The following is a 25491-nucleotide window of genomic DNA, read 5'->3' as shown; positions in this document are numbered from 1 at the left end:
CACGACATCTCTAATAAAATGGAACTTTGAGGAAACTCGAGCCTCAGAGTCTTCCTTCATTGGGGGTGTTACTTGGGACCCTGACATTAACAAATCCCTTCTCAAATACTCACAATAAGCCCACGTGGCTGCTGGCCCACTTCTGCTTGCTCATGGCCACAACAGAACAGTAGCAGGATTAACAAAGGGGTAGTCTACTTAATAATACATATTATTACGGAAGCAAGAATGGTCTTTCTCCAAAACTGGAAAAATAGGGAAATTCCACAAGGAGAGGAAGTTATTAGGAAAATTCTGATTTGTGCTGAAATGGATAAATTGACGTGGGGATTGAAGAACAAAGATGAATCAGAATATTACAAGATCTGGGATAAATTTTATCGATGGTTGGAACAAAAAAGGAAAGACCAAAATGAGCAACGAAATGGAGATTAGAATTATGTATGGAATTATAACAGTGAAAATGTATAAGACAAGAACAAAGCAACACGGAGGGAAATACAATATCCTTATATTTGCAAATACTGAATAGAGAATTGTAAATAAGAATGGTGGTTATAATATTTAACTTTATATCAGGGGTGAAATCCAGCAGATTCTGACAGGTTCTGGAGAACCGGTAGTGGAAATTTTGAGTAGTTCAGAGAAACAGCAAATGCCACCTCTGGCTGGCCCCAGAGTGGGGTAGGAATGGAGATTTTGCAGGATCCTTCCCATGCCACACCCACCAAACCACGCCCACCAAGCCACGCCCACAGAACCGGAAGTAAAAAAAATGAATTTCACCACTGCTTTATATTCTAGTATGTATGGCAAAGACATTGCCAGGACGGTTACACTGTGTCCAATGTTTTAATGTGTGTTTAATAAAAAACTTTTAAATAAAGAAAAAGAAAGCAGGAGGCTGAGTTCGTGCTGTGGCTGTGAGATGAGGCAGGTATCAGGGGATGGATGGGCCTTGAGGTAAGCTGGTGCAGGGCACATGATGCAGCTCCATTCCTTCTGCCTTACAGTGGCGGCACTCACAGACACGGTGGCCTCCTGCCACATCAGGAGCAAGCAGAAGAAGTGGGCCTCCCATAGATGGGGAAAAATATGACACCCCTGAAAATAAGGCCTAGTACATATCTTGGTACCAGCGGTGAAATTCAGCAGGTTCTGGAGAACCAATAGTGGAAATTTTGAGAAGTTCAGAGAACCAGCAAATGCCACCTCTGGCTGGCCACGCCCCATCTATTCTCTGCCTCCTGAGTCCCAGCTGATCAGGAGGGAATGGGGATTTTACAGTATCCTTCCCCAGCTACGCCCACCAAGTCATGCCACAGAACCGATAGTAAAAAAACCCGAATTTCACCACTGCTTGGTACCCAAAAGACAATAAGACCCGATCTTATATTCAGGGAAACATGGGTATTTCTCTGTTAGGATTTGAATGCTTTAATGCTGTAAGGTGCCCAGATGGGTGGCCAATAAATTTAATAAATAAATAAATAAACACCCCTCCCCAAGTAACAGGACGGAAAGAACAAGCAAAGACAAGTCCATGGAAACAAACTTGTGAAAAAGATCCCGCTTTCTCTGGGGCTTGAAAAAGGTTTGTTCTTGCTAGGTATAATTACAGACTGTACAGTTATAGAGACTAATTTGATTTTGAACTTAACAACGGCAGCAAGATTGTTGGTGGCGCAGTATTGGAAGAAGGAAGAATTGCCTACTATTCAAGAATGGACATTAAAAGTAGTAAACCTAGCAGAAATGGCCAAAATCTCAGCATATTTGAAGGACCATTCAGATCAGAAATACAAGCTGGAATGGAGAAGATGGATTGACTACATTCAAAATAAATATCGGACTAAGAAATTTCAACTAGCTTACGAATGAATGAACAAGGAATGTTACAATTTATCTAAAGTTAGCTTAATAAAAGGGGAATTAAAGTACAAGAGGAGGTAGGATGCTATAGTTAGGTAGCTTATCTTAGTGTATGATTGTTAAATGTTTATACCCTGTATTTTGCTCTGGGAGGTTGGGGGGAGGGAGTGTTGGAGGGGGGTAGGGTTGGGGTGGGGGGTAGGGAAGGGGAAGGGGAAACATTTGTAAAATCTATTAAAACTCTTTAATAAAAAAAGGTTTCTTTAGTCTTCTGCATAGAAAAAGGCTTCAATTTCTCCTTATTGGTCTCCTTTGGCTATCGTGGGATGGATGGACTAGAAGCCCCTAAATATGCATCCTTCTTCAGCTGCCTCTGAGCCACTGGGTAGCTGGGTAAGGAAGCCACAGCTGCAGGAGCTCAAGAATAACAGAAGAGTTGGACGAGATCTCTAAGGTCCTCTAGTCTAACCCCCTGCGCAAGGCAGGAGATCCTGTACCATTCCGGACAAATGGCTATCCAACCTCTTCTTGCAAACCTTCAGTGATGAAGCACCCACAACTTCTGGAGGCCAAACGTTCCATTGTTCTCCCTGTCAGGAAATTTTTCCTTAATTCCAGGATGTATCTCTCCTTGGTCGGTTTCTAGCCATTACTTCTTCTTCTTCTTCTTTTTAAATAATATTTATTGAATTTTCCAACATTTAAAAGACAAAAGACAAAACACAAACTTCTTCTTCTAACAGCTTTTCCATATCAGTATCTACTGTATTTTTCGGCGTATAAGATGCACCTTTTTCCTCAAAAAAGAGGATAAAAAACTTATACACTGAATACAGCATTTTTGGCTTCCCAAAACCCCACCCTCTTTGCAAAAATGGATGTGCAGAGGGTTTGAGAGGCTTCCAGAATGCTCCTGGGGGCTGGGGGGGGGCAAAAATGAGAGACCGCCTACTGCCGATCACCTCCACACGACCCATTAGATCTCATCGTTTAGGCCTCCTCCGAGTTCCATCCGCTGGCCAATGCCAACTGGCCACCACGCGGAGGAGAGCCTTCTCAGTGGTAGCCCCGACCCAATGGAACGATCTCCCCGTGGAGCTTCGTACCCTCACCACCCTCCAGACCTTCCGCACAGCCCTTAGAATCTGGCTATCCCGTCAGGCCTGGGGCTAAAGATTGTAACCCGCCCGAATGGTATGAATGTTGCGTTTTAATCATGTACTGTCTTATATGTAAAAGTCTGTCCCCGCTTCCTTTTAATTGTGAGCCGCCCTGAGTCCCCCCCAGGGAAAAGGGCGGCATACAAATAAACTTTAAATGAAATAAATGAAATGAAATGAAAAGATTAGCCGTTTTTTGCTCATTTTTGCCCCCCCCAGCCCCCAGGAGCACTCTATAATCCTCCTAAAGGCTATGCATGCCCTTTTTTAAAAATGAAAAAGGGGCCATTTTTGAAGAGGTCTGCAGAGTGCAAAAACTTTTTTTTTAACGTACCCTTTCAAAATCTTGGTGCATCGACCGGGGGGGCGGAGCCTGTTGCCGAGGAGGGCTCAACCGAGCTCCTCTCAGAGATCTGGTCTGTATATCTAAATAAGATCATAGATATCACCCCTTTTTGGCTAAGAAAGGGGCAGGGAGTAGCTCTGTGTGCTAGGGTCTATTTGTAATTCACAGCCTTTCTCTTTTTTTTTGGCTGTGGACAGAGATTAGATCCAGCGTGAGCGGAGCTTTTATCTCCAGCCAGTTCTTCTCAGCTGCTTTTTTTTTGCAGCCCCAGACAGGCGAGCCCCCCCCCCCAGGACAAAGCAAAGTTGTTTGAAGCTAGGATTAATACGGGCGGGTCCCACTCCTGTGAGATTTATGCTTTTATTACTATCTTAAATACCAGCACCATTTGTCTTAGAGGCTTCTTTGTTTAAACGGACTTCAAAATGGCGATTTCTCTCCGTTGGTGACTGATAGGGGATGTACGTAGCCGGTTTTACCTTCCTGCAGACCGCTCCTTAACAAAATAATTTTTTTTTTTTTTTTTGGAAACAGAGGGGAGCGAAAGCGCTGTTTATTTGTTTATTTATAATGGCACCCAGGTCAAAATCGAAGCGTCTCTCTACAAATGTGCCTAAAGAATCTGTGAAGGAACTTAAAGAATTTACACTGGAATCACAGTCCTTGTCTCCTACGCCCTCTACTGGAGAATTTTTAACACAGGAATTTTTTTTTGAAATGTTTAATGATTTTAAACAAGAAATTAAGGAATTTGTATTGGAGCTATATGGTGATTTAAAGTCTAAAATTGACCAAATGAAGGCGAATACGTTTGCAGCCGTGTCTGCCCTGTCAGATTATACCGCTGAAATAGAGAATAAATTGGAAAGTTTGGAGGAGGCTAATTCTAATTTGACTACTAATATTCAAATATTACAACAAAAAATTAGAGACACTCAAGAACAGCTCGTTATGATAAACTTTAATAAGAAGGCATTCGCAATAAGAGTCAGAGGATTCCACGAAAAGGAGCAAGAGAATCTGAAACAGACCTTTGTTGAAGCCCTCAGCCATGCGGTGGGAAGCCCGGGACTTAACTTTGATTGGCAGATTCGGAAAATCTATCGCCAGAACTCGTTGGTAGCGGAACAGCGACAGCTCCCGAGGGACATAATCATATATTTCTCCACAAAAGAATCCAGAAACGCGATCATGCAAAAATTTTACAATAATACTTTGAGAGTTGATGGCCAGGACTTGATTGTCTTCAAAGAAATACCTTTCCAGATGTTAAAGGCAAGAAGGGACTATACCTTTTTAACTAAAGAGCTTAGAAATCATCAGATTCAATATAAATGGGAGGCCCCAGCCGGCATTACGGTCACATTTGAGAATCAAAGACTTCGTCTCAATTCTGTTTCGGAGGCTCGAGATTTCTATTACAAGACTTTGAAGGCGGGACTTCCTGATCCACTTGGAAAAGAGGAGAGACAAGCCGAAGGAGAAGGCAAGCAACAGACCACATGGCTGCAAGATGGAGGGGGTAGCTCCCCCTCCCTCGGAGAAGCAGAAAAGCGGAGTTTGAGGATTTAGACATTCTAAAATATTCACCAAAGTTGTGGACTGAATGGGGGTTTGCGACCTCTCTCCGGCAGAAAAAGCGGAATTTATTGGTGGGGTGATACTGAATGTATATATGTAAAATGCATGCAGAATGATTTACGCTGTTTAAATTTTGTTAGAAGGGAAAGTTTGAAGAGATTATTTTAAAATAGAAGGTAAACTGATTCTTGTTGAAACTATTATTTGAATATGTGGAATGATCTATGCTATTTAATTTTTATTAGAAGGGAAAGCTTGGTGAAATTATTTTGAGCTAGATTTTAAACTAATGTTTGCATAAATTTGATAGTGGCAAATATTAGAGAAGCAAGGGATGAGGGTAAAATGCATGCGGAATGATTTACGTATATTGGTGGGGTGATACTGAATGTATATATGTAAAATGAATGCAGAATGATTTATGTTGTTTTAATTCTGTTAGAAGGGAAAGCTGGATGAGATAATTCTAAAACGGAAGGTAAACTGATTCTTGTTGAAAGTATTATTTGAATATGTGGAATGATCTATGCTATTTAATTTTTATTAGAAGGGAAAGCTTGGTGAAATTATTTTGAGCTAAATTTTAAACTAATGTCTGCATAAATTTGATAGTGGTAAATATCAGAGAAGCAAAGGATGAGGGCAAAATGCATGCGGAATGATTTACGTTGTTTAAATCCTATTAGAAGGGAAAGCTGGTCGGGATCATTTCAAGATAGAATGCAAACTGATTTTTGTGTAAAGTAATACTTGATCCACGCTGCTTAAACTTTACTAAGAAGGGAAAGTTTGGTCAGATTATTTTGAATTATTGTTTGAAATTAAGGTTAAGAAAGGGAAAGTTTGATTATTCTTCTGTAAAGTAATATTTGAATATGTGGAATGATCCACGCTGCTTAAATTTTACTAGAAGGGATTATTTTTGAGTTAGATTGTATATGGATGTCTATACAAATTTGGATAAATGTTTATCTGAATACAAGGTTAAGGAAGAGGAATGGGAGAGTCTACAGGAGGTCGGGGTAAATAACAAAGAAGCAAGAGACGAGAATAAAATATAGATAGAATGACTTACACTATTTAAGCATATATAAAGATGGGGGGCTGAGCTTAACACAAAGAGTTTCTTTTTTTTTCTTTTCTTTTTTCTTTGTTCTTTTCTTTCTTTTTTTTTGGTTTTTTTTTTTCCTTTAATACATTACTTTTATTTTTAATCCATATGAATATAAGATACTTTAGATAGAAGGCAGTGCCAGGTGTGGGCCCTGGGAAGTCGGGAGGAGTAGGGATGGGGATTTTTGGGGGGTGGGTGGGTGGGTGTTAACATAGTCTCAATAAGAACAAGAATGCACTTATATACGGTTGTTCTTTTTTTTTTTTCCTTTTTTTTTTCTCTTTTCTTTCTTTAAATTTTTTTTTTCCCTTGGTCTATTTTACTTTTTATCAGATTATAATAAACAACACTTGAATAAAGGAATACACCAAGGAGGGAGGTAGAGGGAAAGAGGAGGGAGGAGTAAGGAAGGAGTAAGGGGAATGCAAGGAGGGCGTGTTGGGAGTAAGGGGAGAAGGAAGGTTTGAGGGGAAAGGGAAGTAGGAGGGGAGCGTTAGAGGGAGGAAAGGAAAGTTGGAGGGGGTAGATGGGGTGTATGGAGGATGGAAGTGTCAGGTGGGGTTGTGAATGATGAGTTGTGTTTTCTTTTTTAATTTTTTTTTATTTTCTTTTATTTTTTTTCTTATAGTAAATACCCTGTATATAAGTGATTGTAAAATGGAATGTGAAAATGAATAAAATATATTTAAAAAAAAAAAAATCTTGGTGCATCTTATACTCCGAAAAATATGGTATATCTTTTGTAACAATCCTATTTACAAACATTATATCTCTATATCACTATTGTATGTTATATCATATATTTCTTATACATTTTATATTCTATATTTTATACTTTTAACTTTTTATACCTTATGTTTTAAGTTTACTCTCAAGCCAGGAATACCATCTCTTCCAAATCGGTTTCTTCTCTCTCCTTCATTTCCATAGACAGTATATCCATTTCTGCACATTCATAGATTTTCCTTCTTGTAATTGGGTCGGGAGGAGTTTCTGTTTGTTTCCAATTCGGTGCTAAAACAATTCTACTTACGGTTAGGATATATAATGTTATGTATTGTAGTTTATTCCCTATTTTCCCGTCAGAAATACCCAGGAGAACCAGTTCCCTTTTACCAGTTACTTCTTGTTTGGCTCCCAGGGGATTTTGGAGAATAAAAATCCCCTTGAATTGGTGTTTGTTCCCAATCCAAGTGGCCATCCATCAGAGATGGGGTTGCAAATGCTAAAAGAGGAAATCTGCTCCCTGAAAGATATCCCAACATTCACTCAGAGGCTGAAATTGGGCAATATTCTAGCAGCCTTCCAGGAGAATGCCTGGCCTCCTATCGTAAGATGAGAATCTGAGCCACAGTGGCTGTATAATTCTTGGTTATATAATCCATCCTTGGTTGTATAAACAAAGGCACATAAACAAATCACCATGATGTGAAGCGTTGTACCAGTTTAAAAATCATTACTAAGGCCACACCTAATATACAGCATCCAGTTTTGGTGACCATGTTACAAAAAAGATGTTGAGACTTTGGAAAAAGTGCAAAGAAGAGCAACTAAGATGATTAAAAGGCCTGGAGACTAAAATATATGAACAAAGGTTTCAGGATTTGGGTTTGGTTCGTCTAGGGAAAAGAAGGACTAAGGGGGACATGATAGCACTATTCCAGTATTTGAGGGGCTGCCACAAAGGGGAGGGGTCCACTTAGCAATAGCAATAGCAGTTAGACTTATATACCACTTCATAGGGCTTTCAGCCCTCTCTAAGCGGTTTACAGAGTCAGCATATTGCCCACACAGTCTGGGTCCTCATTTCACCCACCTCGGAAGGATGGAAGGCTGAGTAAATCCTGAGCCGGTGAGATTTGAACCGCCGAACTGCAGATAGCAGTCAGCTGAAGTGGCCTGCAGTGCTGCACTCTAACCAGTGCGCCACCTCGGCTCTTAATTTCTTATTATTTTCCAAAGCACCAGAAGACAAGAAAAGAAATAATGGATGGAAACTAATCAAAGAGAGAAGCAATCTGGAATTAAGGAGAAATAACAGTGAGAACAATCAACCAGTGGAACAGCTTGTCTTCAGAAGTTGTGAATGTTTCATCACTGGAGATTTTAAAGAAAAAACTGGACAGCCACCTATCTGAAACGGTAGAGGGTCTCCTGCTTGAGCCAAGGGGTTGGTCTAGAAGACCTCCAAGGTCCCTTCCAGCTCTATTTTGATTGATTGAAACCTTCTCTTTGCCTTGCTGCTTTTAATCCTTCAGTCACGTTGTTCATATTTCTACAAAAATCAGAAAGATTATCCTGCGATTATATCGCTGGTTCACACTTGTCCCCAGATTTGAAGTCTGGCATAATTTTGGTCATTGGACCACTGATCCTTTGACTCTGGATTGGAAATCTGTCTCTGCTGACAACCAGCCAGCAGGAAGATCACCTGAAGACATCTCGTGTTGTAGTAGCCCCCCGTTTCCCCTGGCAGCTTTGCATTGAAGCAGATGGGGTGCCTCCCTCTAGGACAGCGTTTCTCAACCTTGTCAACTTGAAGATGTCTGGACTTCAACTCCCAGAATTCCCCAGCTCGCATTCGCTGGCTGGGGAATTCTGGGAGTTGAAGTCCAGACATCTTCAAGTTGACAAGGTTGAGAAACACTGCTCTAGAATGAAGAATTCCCGTGTGTTTAACCAATGAGCTGTGTTTGATCAAGGAACAAGGAAGCAGGTTGTGGTGCTGTGATGTTGCTCGGGAGTCCCCACTTAAAAACAAAAGGGACAAAAGCAGGCTGCCCAAATAAAAGCAGAGAGTCCGGGGCAGGCAGCAGTCGGAGTCCAGTGGGCACCATGAGGAGAGCGGGAGAACAAATGGGTCTCTTCTTCCTGTTCTGCCTGATTATCGCAACCTGTCGAGGGGCACAGGAATCCTCCTGCCCAGGTGAGTATCAGGCAGGAGGATGGACAGCGACCTTCTTCCAGCCTTCAGAGGGGGGAAATTTAGCTTAGCTTAAAAAAAAAAACATTTTTTTTTTTTGGCTCCAAATGTTTTTCCTTCCTTTGCAGAGTTGAAGGAGCTGGGCCTGGATGGCAATGAGACAATAGCCATTGTGCGGGGGAGTCAAGGCTTGCCAGGACCACAAGGGCCACGGGGCCCCCCTGGCGTTCCAGGGCCCAAAGGTGGGTCTGTGGGCAGAGGGTGAAGTTGGCCCATTCCAAGACAAATAACCCGTCTTGTCCCAAAGCAGAAGGAAAGTGCCACGAAACAAGACTGCAGGAGAACTGGCACGAGAGGGAACTGAGTCTTCCGGGCACTCGACCTGTCGAAACTCCCCCTCCCAAAGGGGGCATTTCCTTGGGTTAAGCTGCCTGCTCTGGTGTAAGGAAGGGAAATACCCTGGCTTATGATACCTGCAGGGTGTACCTGCAGGGAGAGAGCTTGGTACCCATTCTCCCCCAGCAGAGGGTGTAACCTATAAGCTTCTGCCCACAAGGGGTTCAGCAGCTGCTTGTCACCCCGAGTGATGCTGCCGGACGCTCCTAAAAAGAAGGAATTCTACCTACTTTTTCTCTTTCTGTTCCAGGCAAGAAAGGCAACCCAGGAGCAATTGGTAAGGACTGTGGCTCCCCCACCCAATGGGAACAGTGGGAGGAGCAGCCTCAGATTGGAGACTCAGTCAGCCTAAGGAGCTCCTGGCTGAATCGTGCAGCTCAGCCCCCCAACAAGCTCAGTGGGGCATGAAGTTAGGCTGAAAGGGACTTCTGACAGGTAGGCAGCCCGGGGCACATCAGACGTAGCCGAGTCTCTGTCCCCCTCCCAATTCAGGTCAGCATCGTGGTATCTCTCCCTCCGTGGCTTTTCTTGCCACGTGGGCGTGTGGAAGGGGGCAGGAATTGGCTTTTCTTCACTTCAATCTTTTTTTTGCAGATGAGAAGAAGCTGGAGGCTCTTCAATGCAAGCGAGGTGAATGACTGTGTGTGTGTGGGGGGGGTCCTTACTACCCATTCCTTTCCTAGCCCCCCCCCCCATTCCCTGGAGAGCTGATGTTTTGTCCAGATAGTTCCAGCATTTGCAGAATCCACTTCTGTCCACTGGCAATCTTTGCTTCAAGAGGGAAAATTGCCCTAAAATGTTTCATCTTTAGAAGAAAAATTGCTCCTCCAAAAACCTTTCAATGGGGAGATCCAGCCCACCCACCATGTTAAGAGTAGCCCCCACCCCCAACTTGCAACCCCACACTGCAACCGCTTGGTCTGCTAACCAGCTGGATGCCTGTTGCCAACTGGCTGCAGCTACCGAGCCAGTCCCTCAGCACTAAGAAAAGTGAGGGCATTTTGGCAAAGACCCTGGAACAGAGAGCGACAACCTCTCCTGCCCTCTTTTTGCCCAGGTGCCCCAAACTGCAAAGAGCTCTTGAAAAGAGGGACGATTCTGAGCGGCTGGTACACCATCTACCCCCAGGACTGCCAGCCCCTGCAGGTGCTGTGCGACATGGACACTGATGGAGGCGGATGGATTGTGAGTCCAGCAGAGGGCAGCTCTTTCCTGCCGTGTGGCGCTTCTAGCTTTAAGGGAACTTCCGTGGGGTTGTGTCCCACAGAAGACACACCCAGGATTGTAACTTTGCTGCTTGCCAGGAATGGGATGAACCAGAAACGGAGTCTTTCCTGTGGACAGGATGAGGGCCACAGGGATCCTGGAGGGGGTCCAGCACTTCTGGGTGGAGAAGGCCAGCCCTGAGACCCCTACAATTTGGGAAGGGAGGGAAGAGTATGACTTTGGGACCTGCCCAGAGGGAAGGTTAAGGGTCCCGATTCTCCCTCGCAGGTCTTCCAAAGGAGGTCGGATGGCTCGGTCGACTTTTTCCGCAATTGGGCTGCCTACAAGAGGGGATTTGGAAACCAGCTGACTGAATTCTGGTTGGGGAATGACAACATTCACCACTTGAGCTCACTGGGTGAGGGGCTTCCCCTTGCAGCCAGGGGAGAGGGGTTCAGGGCCCTCGGTGGGAAGAGCCTTAAATGGGCCCTCTGGGGATGGAGGAGGCAGCAGAAAAACATACCCTGCAGGGCTGTGAGTTTTGGTGACTGGGCAGTGTGCCAACTGAACTAAACGGCTGTTTTCTTTCTCCTAGGAAAGAATGAATTGCGTGTCGACCTGATTGAATTCGACAACAAGCAATCCTTTGCCAAATATGCGTCCTTCCAGGTGGCGGCAGAATCTGACTGGTATCGGCTTACTCTGGGCGCCTTCATGGGCGGCTCTGCAGGTGAGTCCCTGACAAAATCCAGGAGGATGAGCATGAGTATCCTTCTCCATGAGTCTTCCCTAATTGGGCAGTGCCAGTCTGTCCAATGACGGCCTCCCTGGAGATGCTCTGGGCTGGTCTTCCAGGCACCCATCCCCCCTTCTTCCTCCCAGGTGACTCCCTGTCCTTCCACAACAACATGCCCTTCTCCACCCGAGATAAACAGCAGGACCCCCAGAAGTTCAACTGCGCTGAGAAGGGCCAAGGGGCCTGGTGGTACCATGAATGCCACCACTCCAACCTCAATGGGAGATACTGGCTGGGAGAACACAAGACTCGCGGGGACGGCATCAACTGGGGTACTGGGAAAGGCCAGTACTACTCCTACAAGCGCTCCGAAATGAAAATCCGGCCTGTGTCTTAGGTGGCTCTTTCAGCTGACGGGCCTTTTTCTTTCTGAGGGTTTCCAAAGGGCATCTAGTCCATCCCCTCTGCATTTGATTTGCTGCTTTGAGACAGAGCTTGCATTTTACAAAATTTACATGATTAAATGGTCTTTAAATAGCTACTCCTTGGTGTTTTTGCCAGGTTGGGGAAGGTCCCTTTTCCATTTCTCCCCCTCCCCTTCAGCTCCCCTGGAGTTCGGCCACCAAGGAATATTAATGAAATAAATAAAAATAGGATCTTCAACCCAACCAAAGGTCTCCAAGTTTGCTTTATTCCTATAAATAATTTATATTTCCGTTTTTACTGTAGTTTTCCATGTTTGTTTTAGATACACATTAATAATTTAACGTGTTAATGTTTTAAGGCAGCCCGAGTCATTTCCATGCCTGATGCATGGCAAATAAATTAAATAAACAAATGACCCCATATCCCCAAGCTCTCTCTCTCTCCCTCCCTCCCCCCTCTCTCATATCTATGAGCCGTGGGGGCACAGTGCTTAGAATGCAGTGTTACAGGCTAATTCTGCATTCTATTGCCAGAAGTTCAAGGTTATCTCATCCTTCCATCCTTCCGAAGTCAGTAAAGGACCCAGATTGTTGGGGGCAATTTGCTGACTCGGTAAACTGCTTACAGAGGGCTGCAAAGCACTGTGAAGTGGTATATAATATTCCTTCCACCCTCCCTCCCTTTCTCCTTCCTTCCTTCCTTCCTTCCTTCCTTGCCATAGTGGCGCAGTGGTTTGAATGCAGTGTGGCAGGCTAATTTCTGATGACTGCCAGCAGTTCAATCCTGTCTGACTCAGCCTTCCATCTTTCTGAGGTCAGCAAAACGAGGATCCAGATTGTTGGGGGCAACAGACTGAGAGAGGGCTGTGAAGCACTGTGAAGCAGTATATGTCTAAGGGCTACTGTTCCTTCCTTCCTTCCTTCCTTCCTTCCTTCCATCCATCCATCCATCCATCCATCCATTCATCCCAATGATTAGAATGCAGGACTGCAGGCTAACTCACTGCCCACTGCCAGCAGTTCAATCCTGTCCGGCTCAAGGTTGACTCAGCCTTCCATCCTTCTAAGGTCAGCAAAAGGAGGACCCAGATTGTTGGGGGCAACAGGCTGACTCTCTAAACCACTTAGAGAGGACTGCAAAGCACTCCAAAACGGTATATAAGTCTAAGGGCTATAGCTACTTATGGGTCATCAATGGCATCTTGAATTACACCGAGAAGCAGAGGGGCAACTGATGCAACTTGCAGAACAGGGGCTGCAAAGCATCGTGAAGCAGTATATAAGTGTTCAGCGCTGGTGCTATTATGACACTGCCAGCACCCCCCACAGACCCCCAAAGGGAGCCAAAGGGGAGCAACGAGAGCAATCAACAGAAGATGCCTTCGGAAGTTGTGGGAGCTTCATCCCTGGAAGCTTCCAAGAAGAGACTGGACTGACATCGGACAGAAATGGTGTAGGGTCTCCTGCTTGGGCAGAGGGTTGGACTAGACGACCTCCAAAGATACCTTCCAACTCGGTCATTCTGCTATTCTGACTGAAGGAGAGCGGGCGGAGCAGCGAAGGGGCGGCCCGAGGCGGCCGCGCGGAGCCGCCCCTGGGCGGAGGGCCGGGAGGGCGGAGGGCGTGTGCGGGAGGCGGCCGCCCCTTAAGAGCTGGCGAGGGCGGCGGGGCAGGCAGATACAGGCGCTTCTCCGACTCTCGACCACCGCCGCGGGGCTCCGGAGCTCTGAAGGCGGCGGGATGGGGGCCGGCGCGCTGTTGCTGCTGCTGACGCTGCTGCTGCTGGGGGCGCTGAGTCCGCCGCTCCGCTTCCGCGCCAAGATCGCCAGCTATTGCGTTCTCTGCGTGGTCGCCTCGGCCCTCACCAGCCTCGTCTGCCTCCTCTGGAACGGCGGCCGCACCGTCCGCAACATGACGTGAGTCCCGGGCCCTTGGCTGCCCGCCCCCGCCCACGTGGTGCCCCTCGCCCACGTGGCCCCAGTCCGGCCCTTGCCGGGACCCCCAAGCCCTGGCCGGCCTCGCTCTCTCCAGAAGGGCGGCCGCGCTGGGTGGGGTCTCCTCTTAGTCTCCCGTCCCGGGATTCTTACGCCACCCCCCCCCCCCGCTTAGCTGCTGCCGGGACCCCAAAACCCTGGTTGGGCTCGCTCCCTCCAGAAGGGTGGCGCACTTCCACGCCGTGAAGGGGCTCTTCTTCAGCTTGCTCCGCTGGGTGGGATCGCCTGGTGGTCTCCCGTCCAGGGATTTTTTTGAGTGCCCCCCCCCTTGCTTCGCTGCTGCCGGGACCCTGATGTCCTTGCCAGGATTTCTCTCTCCAGCAAGGCAGCGTTTCACTCCGCTGGGTGGGATCGCCTGGTGGTCTCCCATCCTGGGACTCTTTGCCCCGCCCTCGTTTCGCTGCTTGAAACAAGCCAAGTAAGAGAGATGCAACACCTCACCCCCACCCCCGCACTCTCCCTGTGCAGCCCTCCCTGCTTGCCTCTTCTGGGCTGCTAATAGTATCTGGTGAGTAGCCAGTGGCAGGCATTGTCCCTGGCCCTTCCTAAGATACAAGGCCCACCCCCAGGAGGCCACCAATCCCATTGTCCAGAAAAGGGGAGGAGAGCAGAGTGAGCTTTACACACCTGGGTTTACCATGTCTGTGAAGCAGGAAGTTAACCAGGGTTTCTTCTCCGGACACTGAAGCTGAACCGCAAGGGCAGGATTGGGCTCCCAAGGGGAAGGAATTGGAGTGGGGGAAGAGCAGGCAGACCCCAGTGTTAAACAGGACTTGAACTCGATGTTTCTCCACCTTACTCACTTTAAAAAGTCTGCAATCCTCCCATTTCCCAGAGTTGAACCATTCGAACTTGTCAAGGTTGAGAAACAACCTTGTGTCTGAATGAAACACTTTCAACCTTTCATAACAAATAATTCTTTACGGTTTGAAAACAAGAGCTTCCCCTGCGGCTAATTGTGAAACATTGTAGAAAACTTTTCTGGTTAAGCCATCAACAACCCATCTTCTCCAGCCAGGAGGTGTTGGATTATAAACTCCCATCGTTTCCAGCCAACATGGCTCATGGGCGTTCTGTGAATTGGAGCTGCTGAGTTAGAGTTAGTACACAGAAGTAGCAGAATCTCCTTCAAAAGTTTGTAAAGGAAATCGGGCCCCTTTAGTGAGAGAATAAGAATAGAATAGAAATAAAATAGAATAGGAATAGAATTAGGATAGGATAGGATAGAACAAGGGGTAGGGTAGGAGAGGAATGGAATGGGATTGGGATTAGGATTAATTCGAGTTAGAATTAGGGATAGATGTTGGAATATAGAATAGAATAGGAATAGAATTAGAATTAGAACAGAATTAGGGACAGGAATGGAATAGAATGGAATGGAAAAGAATAGAGTAGAAGAGAACAGAACAGAATTGAATTCTTTATTGGCCAAGTGTGATTGGACACACAAGGAATTTGTCTTTGGTGCATAAGCTCTCAATGTACATTTAAAAAAATGCATTCGTCAAGACTCATAAGGTGCAACATTTAAAGATAGTCATAGGGTACAAATAAGCAACCAAACCATACTAGGAAACAATCAATATAAATCATAAGGATACAAGCAACAAAGTTACAATCGTAAGTGGGAGGAGATGGGTTATAGGGATGACAAGAAGATTAATAAATAGTAATAGTGCAGACTTAGTGAATAGTTTGACACTGTTGAGGGAATTATTTGTTTAGCAGAGTGATAGCATTGGGGGGGGGGGATTGTCCTTGTGTCCAGTTGTTCTGGTGTGCAGTGCTCTAGCGTCGTTTTGAGGGTAGAAGTTGAAACCATTTATGTCCAGGATGCGAGGGGTCTGGAGATATTTTCCCAACCTTCTTTTTGACTCATGCAGTGTTCAGGTCCTCAATGGAAGGCAGGTTGATAGCCATTGTTTTTTCTGCAGTTCTAATTAGATGCAGTGGTGAAGGGATTAATTGGCTTTGGGGAGACCCTGCCTCAAGCCCCTCCCCTGCGCACATGTACACACACACCCCAAAATTCTCTGAAGAGCCAAGCCCTGTCTGTGTGTGTTGGCTTGAGCTCTTTGGTAAAAGGTGGCCCACAAATGCGGCAATAAATCCAAACTAAATAAAGAGGTTCGAGATTGGGATTAAGATAGCTACTCTTGGATTATTGTAAATTGGGCAGCATAGCTAAGACACTATTGAGTGTGCCCCATAGACTCAAATAAAAAAAATATGATTTGAAAGCAACAGAGAGTGTTAACTGCATTACTGTGTATTTTTTATGGCCAAACACAGAGAGAAACTTTTATAGGAGCTCCCTTGTCTCCCCAAACTAATCTGGGCTCTTGGTGTCTCCACTTAAGACAAGCGGGACTAGATTCCTTCTGGTTAGGAGGGTGGATCAGAAATCCAACCTGTCGTGTTTTGCCATAGAAGTTGCAAAGCATTTTCAAACATTTCCCCAGTTCTGAGTAAAATCCCTTTTATTGCTTTGCTGTCGAAATCTGTGATGCCTTTTTCTGGTTGAGGTGTTGTGATGGGCTTTGATGTTTGCACAAGATGAGCACTTAATTGTGGAAAAATGAGTCATGGTTTTAATTAAACTGGAGCCTTGGGAATGTCTACCAAGAAGTTGGATGGAATAATTTTCTAGAATGCAATACAGAATAACAGAGTTGGAAGGGATCCTTGTAGGTCATCTAGTCCAACCCCCTGTCCAAGCAGGAGACCCTATACCATTTATGACAGATGGCAGTCCATTTTCTTGAAAGCTTCCAGGGATGAAGCTCCCACAACTTCTGAAGGCAACTTTTGTTCCATGGGTTGATTGTTCTCACTGTCAGAAAATTCCTCCTTATTTCTAGGTTGAATCTCTCCTTGTTCAGTTTCCATCCATTATTCCTTGTCTGAGGGGTTTTTGGAGAATAGCTTGACCCCCTCCCTTCCTCTCTGTGGCAGCCCCTCAAAAATTAAAAAACTTTTCTCATGTCTCCCCTGGTCCTCCTCTTCACTAGACCAGCCATGTATCCGTTCTTCGTATGTTTGAGCCTTCAGTCCCCTAATCCTTCTGGTTGCTCTTCTCTCTACTCTTTCTAGAGTCTCAACATCTTTTTTTACAGTGACCAAAACTGGATGGAGTATTCTAGTATTACTAAGGCTTTATAGAGTGGTGTTAGTACCTCACTTGATCTTGATTCAATCTCTCTGTTAATGCAATTTAGAATTGCATTGGATTTTTGGCTGTTGCCACATATTGCTGACTCATATTCATGTGATTGTCCACTAGGTCCCTCCCACATTTATTCTTTTTGAGTTGTGTTTCACCTAATCTGTAACTGTACCTTCGGTGTTTCCTGCCCAGGTGTAAAACTTTGCTTTTCTCCACATTAAATGTCCTTTTGTTGGATAGGGCCCATTGTTCAAGTCTGTCAAGATCTTTTTGCATCCTGAGCTTGTCTTCTGGGATGTTGGTTATTCCTGCCAGCTTAGTGTCATCTGCAAATTTGATAAATTCCCCCTCTGTTCCCTCATCTAAGTGGCTTATGAAGATACTGAAAAGTATTTGGGCCAAATACTGGGCCTTGTGATACCTTACTGCTTCCTTCCTTCCATTTAGACGTAGTACCATTAAGGACTACTCATTGAGTATGGTTTGTCAGCCAGTTACAAATCCATCTGGTGGTGATGCTATCTGTCCCACTTTTTTCTAGCTTACCAAGAAGTAGTTTGTGGTCTACTTTGTTGAATGCCTTGCTGAAGTCTAAATATACTGTCTCCACAGCATTTCGCTTGTCTACTAATTTAGTCACTTTGTCAAAGAATGAAATAAGATTGGTTTGGCATGATCAGTTTTTAACAAACCTGTGCTGGCTACTAGTTATAACTTTGTTTCTATATATTCACAGTTGTGTTTATTATTATCTTTTCCAGAATCCTCCCAGGTATTGATGTTAGGCTGATTGGTCTGTAGTTCCCTGAGTCTGTTTTTTGAAGATGGGAGCCACATCAGCTCTTTTCCAGTCCTCAGGTAGTTCCCCAGTGCTCCAGGATTTTTGAAAGATATGATACAATGGTTCACATCTGCCTGCTCCTTTAGAACTCTGGGATGTAATTCATTAGGTCCCGGTGATTTGTATTCATCAAGATAAGAAAGGTGTTCTCTTACCATGTTTTTGTGCTTATTTTAATTTTTATTTCTAGTCTGTATTTTATGGTTATGTTTTTTGGTAGGTTGGGCTATCGCTTCTTTTTGCATGAAGACCATGCAAAGAATGAATTAATCAGCTTGCTCCGAGGCTCCTCAAGGAAAGGAATTCTAAAACTAAGAAAAATAGCGAGAGCTGCCCATGACCCTGAGGGGGTAGAAGGTTCTCAATTTCTGGTGGTTTTAGGAAAGTGCTGGACAGCCACCCCTGGAAGATGATTTCCTTGCATATTGGAGAAGCTTGAAGTCTATCACTGTGAATGAAAGACACATCTGCCTTGACACCATGTTACAGATAGTCCTCATTTAGCGCCCACAAATGGGCTTGGCAGCTCTGTGGTTAAATGAAATGATTGCTAAGGGGGAAACCTTGTAACTGTACCAGTGCTGCCATTTCACCCCACTCCTTTGCCCTTCGAAATGCTCTTACCAATTCTGGGATAATTAGCAAGAAGGTAATTACAGTAACTTTGCATTTACATTCATTGGAGAAGGACAGAATGCAGGAGAGCAGACCTGCAGCCTTGAGTGTGCTCTGCAAGCAGCAGGCATCTTCCTTCTGATGGGCTTGCTCTACTCTCTTGTAATCCCTTCCTCTCCAATGTCTCTGCTCTGCAGTGGGGGGGGGAGAGAAAAACAAGGCAGGCAGAGGACAACAGATACCGAATGCAACAGTAATCATGTGACCGAGAGACACTGCAAAGGTCATAAACGCAGGACTCCCCCCTCCCCTTGTAACTTCAAATGATTGCTGAATGAGGCAATTGGTGAGATCTCCCTGCACTAAATACTGTAAGGGAAAGATCTTCCAGCCATAATAATTTCTCTGAAATTCCCTTCTGGGAAAGACCCTCAAAAGCAGATCTCTTTCCTCATTTTATATCCAATCGGGAAAAGAGAGAGAGGGAGAGAGAGAGAGAAAATCTAGGGAATTCTTCTCATCACTCACTTTAATAGGTAAAGGTAAAGGTTTCCCTCGAACATACATGCTAGTCATTTCTGACTCTAGGAGGGGGGGGGGGGCTCATCTCCCTTTCAAAGCCAAAGAGCCAATGCTGTCCGAAGACATCTTCATAGTCCTGTGGCCGACATAACTAAACGCTGAAGGTGCATGGAACACTGTTCCCTTCCCACCAAAGGTGGTCCCTATTTTTCTATTTGCATTTTTATGTGCTTTCGAACTGCTAGGTTGGCAGAAGATGGGACAAGTAACGGGAGCTCACTCCGCTAAACGGCGCTAGGGATTCGAACAGCCAAACTGCCAACATTTCTGATCAACCAGCTCAGCGTCTTACCCACTGAACCATTTTAATAAACATCCCAAATATTTGTGCCTTGTTTTTTGTCAAGCTCAAGACCACGACTAACTCTGGGCCTTACTCTGAAAAAGCAGATGGACCAAGCTGGAAATAAAGTCCAGAGACTGAACCAAATGTTACACTTATTTAAGGCAGCAAAGTTTTTGCCCCGAGGAGCCTTTCAGCTAAATCTGTTAGCTGGACAAAAGAACTACCCAGACTCCGCCCAATGTTCTGCTCCCTAAGGCTGTTGCCTTTGGGCAAGGCGACACTGTTTGCCACCCAACCTTTTGGAAGGTGTGGCATTAACCAGGACAAAAGTCCTTTATGGCTTCTCTATGCTAGTCTACACCCCCTCCCCCCTCCCCACCTTCTGGCCTACTTGATGGTTGGGTGTGGTGTGTAAATCCTTAGTAGATATACAATTCCTGGAATGCCTTTCAGTCAAGGCAACAAGTAGAGACAGGAAATCTTACCCTGCTCCCTTCCCCCCCTTCTTCTAACATCACAAAAGCTAGGCTGTCGCTTGGCTGCCTTGGTCGTGGGCTTTGTGGCTGTTTCTGTGTCCTGGGATCCAATTAAGAACAGATTAACAGAGTTGGAAGGGATCTTGTAGGTCATCTAGTCCAATCCTCCGAACAAACAGGAGACCCTACACAAGGGGTGTCAAACTTGATTTCATTGAGGGCTGCATCAGGATTGTGTTTGACCTCAGGGGGGGAAGTGGGCATGGCCAGGGTGGGTGTGGCCAGCTTGACTTCACTCGTGTTGGGGGGGGCACCTGTGGTGGCCCGAGGGCTCTTCCAGTGAAAATGGGCTCCTAAGTTCCGTTTTTGACTGCGATGGCCTCCTGCAACCCTCTGCCATCTAGAAACAAGTAAAATCCCTTTTATTGCTTTGCTGTCAAAACCTGTGATGCCTTTTTCTGGTGGAGATGTTGTGATGGGCTTTGATGTTTGCACAAGATGGGGACTTAATTGTGGAAAAATGAGTCATGGTTTTAATTAAACCGGAGCCTTGGGAATGTCTACCAAGAAGTTGGATGGAATAATTTTCTAGAATGCAATACAGAATAACAGAGTTGGAAGAGGCCCTTGTAGGTCATCTAGTCCAACCCCCAGCCCAAGCATGAGACCCTATACCATTTATGACAGATGGCAGTCCATTTTCTTGAAAGCTTCCAGGGATGGAGCTCCCACAACTTCTGAAGGCAACTTCTGTTCCACAGGTTGATTGTTCTCACTGTCAGAAAATGTCTCCTTATTTCCAGGTTGAATCTCTTGGTCTGTTTTCATCCATTCTTCCTTGTCTGGCCTTCAGGGGCTTTGGAAAATAGCTTGACCCCCTCCTCTCTGTGGCTCAAATATTGGAAGACTGCTCTCATGTATCCCCTGGTCCCTCTCTTCCCTAGACTAGCAGTCGAAGAGGACCTGTTTTTTGCATGTGGGACTTCCTGTCTCACCTTGAACACACTTCTCCAGGCTTCTGGGGACAGGTTCTACCTCTCAGCCTCTATTTACTGGCTTTCCCAGAGTCCCTAGAGGTGATGATGATGTTATCTATTCAGTCGTGTCCAACGCTTAGCATTTCTATGGGCCAAGGCCTCTCCCCACATCACCGTGGGGTAGATGTGATTAAAAGAAAACTAGACCTTTTCCTGCCATGTTTATTTAAGAGGGAAATGGATTCTTTAAGCCTTTCAGCTCCAGAATTCCCAAAGGTCCCTGCCCTTTAAGTGAAAGGGTTGTCTTCTCTCAACATGTCTTGTTCATTGTGACATAAATGAGCCAACCCAAAATGTGTGTCCTCCCCTCGGATAACCTGTGTTTTGATTATGGAGCTGTACATGCTCTGGAGGTTGGCTCTGAAAACTTGCTGCAAAGAGCAAGTTGCCTACTTCAGGTTGGGAAGTTTACTCTGTGTCAAAAGAAGTATGCATGTCCACAAGGATGAAAAACAGTTCCATCCCTTTCTGTTTTGTTCCTGGCAGGTCTCCAAGAAGGGTGGAGTTATTAAAATATAGTTATATTTTGGAATAGGGATTCAGTGGCTTAGTGGCTAAGATGCTGAACTTGTCAATCAAAAGGTCGGCAGTTCGGTGGTTAAAATCCCTAGCGCCGTGTAACGGAGTGAGTTCCTGTGACTTGTCCCAGCTTCTGCCAACAAGCAGTTCAAAAGCACATAAAAATGCAAGTAGAAAAATAGGAACCACCTTTGTTGGGAAGGAAGCAGCGTTCTGTGCGTCTTCGGCGTTGAGTCATGCCGGCCACATGACCATGGAGGCATCTTCGGACAGCGCTGGCCCTTCGGCTTTGAAACAGAGATGAGCAGCGCCCCCTAGAGTTGGGAACAACTAGCACAGATGTGCAGGAGGAACCTTTCCTGTATATTTTGAAAACACCATTCAAGTGCTGTTTTAAAAATCAAATCTTTGGACATTTAGTGCAGTTCGTTGGGCTTGGGTTAATGTGATTGGGATTTATAATGGTTCAGCACTTGCTGCATTGCATTCAATTAAACGTTGTAGGAAGCTCAGGTGGCATCAAAATGTAATTCATGAACTTTGCGAGACAAAGTCCCTGGACCTCAGCTGATGAGGTTCTGCAGCGAAGAGGGGCAGGAGGCATCCTCAAGGCTTTGACCAGAATCCCGAGGGGCATGGCTAACAGATGATGGGGGAAATCCCATCGAATGAGAAGCGAAACATCTTCAAAGAAAAACAAAATCCAGTTGTCTCTTGAAAAAAGCACTTTTAGGACAACCATGACCTGAATTGACTGAGGGTCTCCATAGACTCCTGTCTGGGATGAATCCCTCCAGGAATGCAGTCCAGGTTAGACATTGTTGTTCTGTAGAGGTTCTGCAGGAGGCGTCCTCAAGGCTTGTGAACGTGCCCTGTTCACCCCACACACAATCCAGAGGCGCATGGCTAACAGACGATGGGGAAGGTCCCATTGGAGGAAGAGCCTGTGACAATGTGAGTAATCCTGTGTGTACACTTGCTGGCCCCTGGCCTTGATGTAGCTGTGAAGGAAAGATTAGATTAGATTAGATTGTTTATTTGTATGCCGCCCTGGGGGGACTCAGGGCGGCTCACAATCTCACAAGACTCTCATGTTAACTTTATTGCTCCTTGTGAGATTCTGCATCAGGCTGGATGGTTGTTGTCTTGCAAGTACGGCCTTTACTATGTGGTGTCTGAGGAAGTGCAGAATGATTGTCCAGTCTAGGCTGTAGTGTCAGGGTTCAAAATAGCATCCAATATAAAATCAGAGTCTGAGGCAAGAGATTCCTTTAAGTCCCAATTTATTAAGAGAGCCATGTTGGCACCTCTGGGAAAACCTGAATCTGACAGCTTCCAGGTTTCCCCAAGCAAATGAAAGTTCAAGATCCTGCCCCAACACCCACAAGTCCATCCCATAGTCCAATCTTCCACTGCCACAAAGACAGATCCCTCCCATTCAGATCTGGCCAAATGCCGAGACAAAGATGACCTTGGCTATCTAAGAAGAATATTGTTATGGCTACATATCACCCAACTCCCTATAACCCCCCTCGCACAGCTAAAAGTGTGGCAGGCCTGAAATCCAAAAAGTAAACGATGGCTTCCAGGTCTGACAGGCGGCCTCCCTTCAGAACGCAAGCGTGTCCTGCAAAGAGAAAAATGCAGAGTGTTAACCTCTACTAACTAACCATAGCATGACATGTAGCTTATGAAATAACACTTGGCTTGACCTATGAGCTGTCAGCATTTTTAATTTCATAATTTGTTGAAAACATTTATATAGCCACCCATTTTCTAATCAACTTTGGGCGGCTCCCAATCAAAAGCCTATAGAATTAATTGCATTAGAACATTAAAAGCTTCAAAGGCCTGGCACCAAGTCAATTTTTTTAATGTGTAGTTACTTAACTTTATCCTAGCAAGATTTATGGAAGGTGGGAAGAGCCGAGGAGGCCTGCCAGACTTTGGGGTGCAGAGTGGACAGCTTGCAACCAGGACTGAGGAAGGGGGGGTTGCCTTGGGGAAAAAAACATGCCTCCTAGCACCCATCAGATGGCAATGTTTAGGGGAAAGCCCTGCAGTATGCCCACAGCGCCTGACCTGGTAGGATGGGTTCCTTGGGGAAAGGAGGCCCCACAGATGATCTGAGTCTAATTAGGCTTTAAAGATATAATTGGCATGTTGAATTGCACCTAGGAAGATCCTGGAAACCGATACAGCTTGCAAAAAAATTTACATGTGTAAACTTAGGCGCCTGCCATGACTGGGTGCAGTACTCTTCATAGGGCAGTCTTCACAGGCAGCTTCCAGGTGGAGCACGTTCCAGTTCTTCAAATAGGGAGGAGACCAAGGGGTGGGTGACCACGAACAAGGCTGGCCAGTCCAGGAAAGAGCACCATTGCTCCACTAGAAGACTCTTGTGGAAGGGATACTAGAGAGCTTCTAGCCAAAGGGCCAGCAACCTGTGGCCCTGGAGCCGCATGTGGCTCTTTCATCCCTCTGCTGCAGCTCCCTGTCGCTCAAAATATGCGTCACAACTGCCAAAGTGGGACACTCGTCGGCATATGATTTATTGAGCTTTTCGACCCCCGGTAGGTCAACCATGGATAAATCCAAGGAAAGAAAAGTTGTAGAAGAAAACAGAACGTTTAGTTTTGTAGCCGCTCAGGAAATAGTCAGGCACCGGAAAGGTTTTGTTTTCTTTTCTGTAGGAAATGGGTCCAAATGGCTCTTTGAGTGTTTAAGGTTGCCGATTCCTGTTCTTGTCCAATCCCTGTGCAAAGCCCTCCCCCCAGCCATGGCTGCCACTTGCTCCTTGAGTAGCCCAAGAAGGCGCTCAAATTGAGCACCAGCTCAATCTGGGGAAGTGCCGTCCCATCCAGAATCCAAAACGAAGGGACACAGTAGCAAAATATGAGAGGCTGTCGCAGAGAAGAGAGAGTTGATCGATCCCCTCCTAAAGTTCCTGAGGACAAGACAAGAAGTGATGGATGGGAGTTTAACAAAGAGAGATCCAACCTAGAGCTAAGGAAACGTTTCCTGACAGTGAGAACAGCTTGCCTTCAGAAGTTGTGGCTGCTCCATCACTGAAGGTTTTCAAGAATACATCGGACAACCATTTGTTCGGAGCTGCGTAGATCTGCTTGAGCAAGGGTTGGGACTAGAAGATCTCTAGTATTCCTGTTGTTTTGTCAGTATCGACTGGGTCTTGGAGAAGGGTGCAAAAACCTATGGACGCTCCATCTTGCTATGGTTGGGTCAAAACTGGCTCCCCTCTGTCCAAATCCAGACACTCAACCAGCACCGCCATCATGTCACTTGTGTGGCTGGAGGTAGAGACATACAACTGGGTATCAACTGCTTATTGATGATACTGATGTCTGTACGGATGGATTAGCTCCCTAGAGCCATGATGTTGAACCTATGACATGCGTGCCAGAGGTGGCATGCAGAGACCTCTCTGTGGGCAAGCATGCCATCACCAGCTCCTCTTCTGGTTTCAAAAACAGGCTGTTTTTGATTGTCCACTAGGACTCCCAAGATCCCCCTCCCAATTACTACTATTCAGCCAGGTACCCTCTGTTTTGTACCTGTGCATTTGGTATTTCTGGCCATAAGGACAGGGCCGTACTTTTCTTACCACTGGATTGGTAGAAGATGCCCGGTTGGGTCTCCTGGGACTGGGATGGTGAACCTATGGCACGCATGCAACATGTGGCAGGCAGCGCCTTCTCTGTGGGCACGTGAGCTGTCGCCCCAGTTCAGCCCCACCGCACATACACACACACCTCCCACTGGCCAGCTGGTCATCAGGTCCCTTGTCGCACATGTGGGGGGGGGAGAGGCATGCACAGGTGCGGGAGGCAGATACAGGAGGCCATGCACGCATTGGATTTGGGGGGTTTGGGCACCCACCCACATGTGCACTTTGGGCATTTGGTCCAGAAAAGGTTAGCCATCTCTGTCCTTGGATGTCTCCATGCAGATGCCAATTTGGGAAATGATTTCTCCTGTCACACAGTTTGTTCATAGATGCGTTGCGTGGGATCAGAAGATCAAAGTTGACAGAACGTGGGGGGTTTGACAGTTGCTTCTAAGCTTCCTTGTCATAATCCGCCTAATGAAAACTGCCCCTCCTTGCTTTGATATTGTTATTCCGGAGGCTTTGGATGATTTTGTTCTCCTTGGCTGAGATTGGAAGCTGCAAGTGGCACACGCCCCACAATCCTGATAG

At 45.8% G+C, this 25491-nt stretch overlaps 2 protein-coding genes across 2 annotated transcripts in view; both read left to right on the top strand.

Annotated features, from left to right (window-relative positions):
• Positions 1-8893: 8893 nt before the first annotated feature.
• Positions 8894-11871, top strand: LOC116519420 (ficolin-2-like). The gene is made up of 8 exons (XM_032233276.1): positions 8894-8999; positions 9125-9238; positions 9643-9669; positions 9987-10022; positions 10450-10577; positions 10887-11016; positions 11194-11328; positions 11481-11871. Exons 1-8 carry the CDS (start codon positions 8909-8911, stop codon positions 11729-11731), a joined length of 912 nt encoding a protein of 303 aa, XP_032089167.1. The 5' UTR covers positions 8894-8908; the 3' UTR covers positions 11732-11871.
• A 1523-nt stretch (positions 11872-13394) lies between these two features.
• AGPAT2 (1-acylglycerol-3-phosphate O-acyltransferase 2) overlaps positions 13395-25491 on the top strand; it is a 43666-nt gene continuing 31569 nt past the window's right edge. Inside the window, exon 1 of the mRNA XM_032232821.1 lies at positions 13395-13675. Coding sequence (XP_032088712.1) covers positions 13500-13675 — 176 coding nt within the window. The 5' untranslated portion in view covers positions 13395-13499. The remainder of the gene's footprint in view (positions 13676-25491) is intronic.

The sequence above is a fragment of the Thamnophis elegans genome, chromosome 16, assembly GCF_009769535.1.
Source record: "Thamnophis elegans isolate rThaEle1 chromosome 16, rThaEle1.pri, whole genome shotgun sequence".
Taxonomy (NCBI): domain Eukaryota; kingdom Metazoa; phylum Chordata; class Lepidosauria; order Squamata; family Colubridae; genus Thamnophis; species Thamnophis elegans.
This window is presented reverse-complemented; position numbering and strand designations above follow the sequence as displayed.

Coding starts and splice junctions, on each gene's coding strand:
- LOC116519420 (XM_032233276.1), top strand. CDS start 8,909: ATGAGGAGAGCGGGAGAACAAATGGGTCTCTTCTTCCTGTTCTGCCTG. Junction 9,239..9,642: donor TGGCGTTCCAGGGCCCAAAG/GTGGGTCTGTGG, acceptor TTTCTGTTCCAG/GCAAGAAAGGCAACCCAGGA. Junction 11,017..11,193: donor TCACCACTTGAGCTCACTGG/GTGAGGGGCTTC, acceptor TCTTTCTCCTAG/GAAAGAATGAATTGCGTGTC.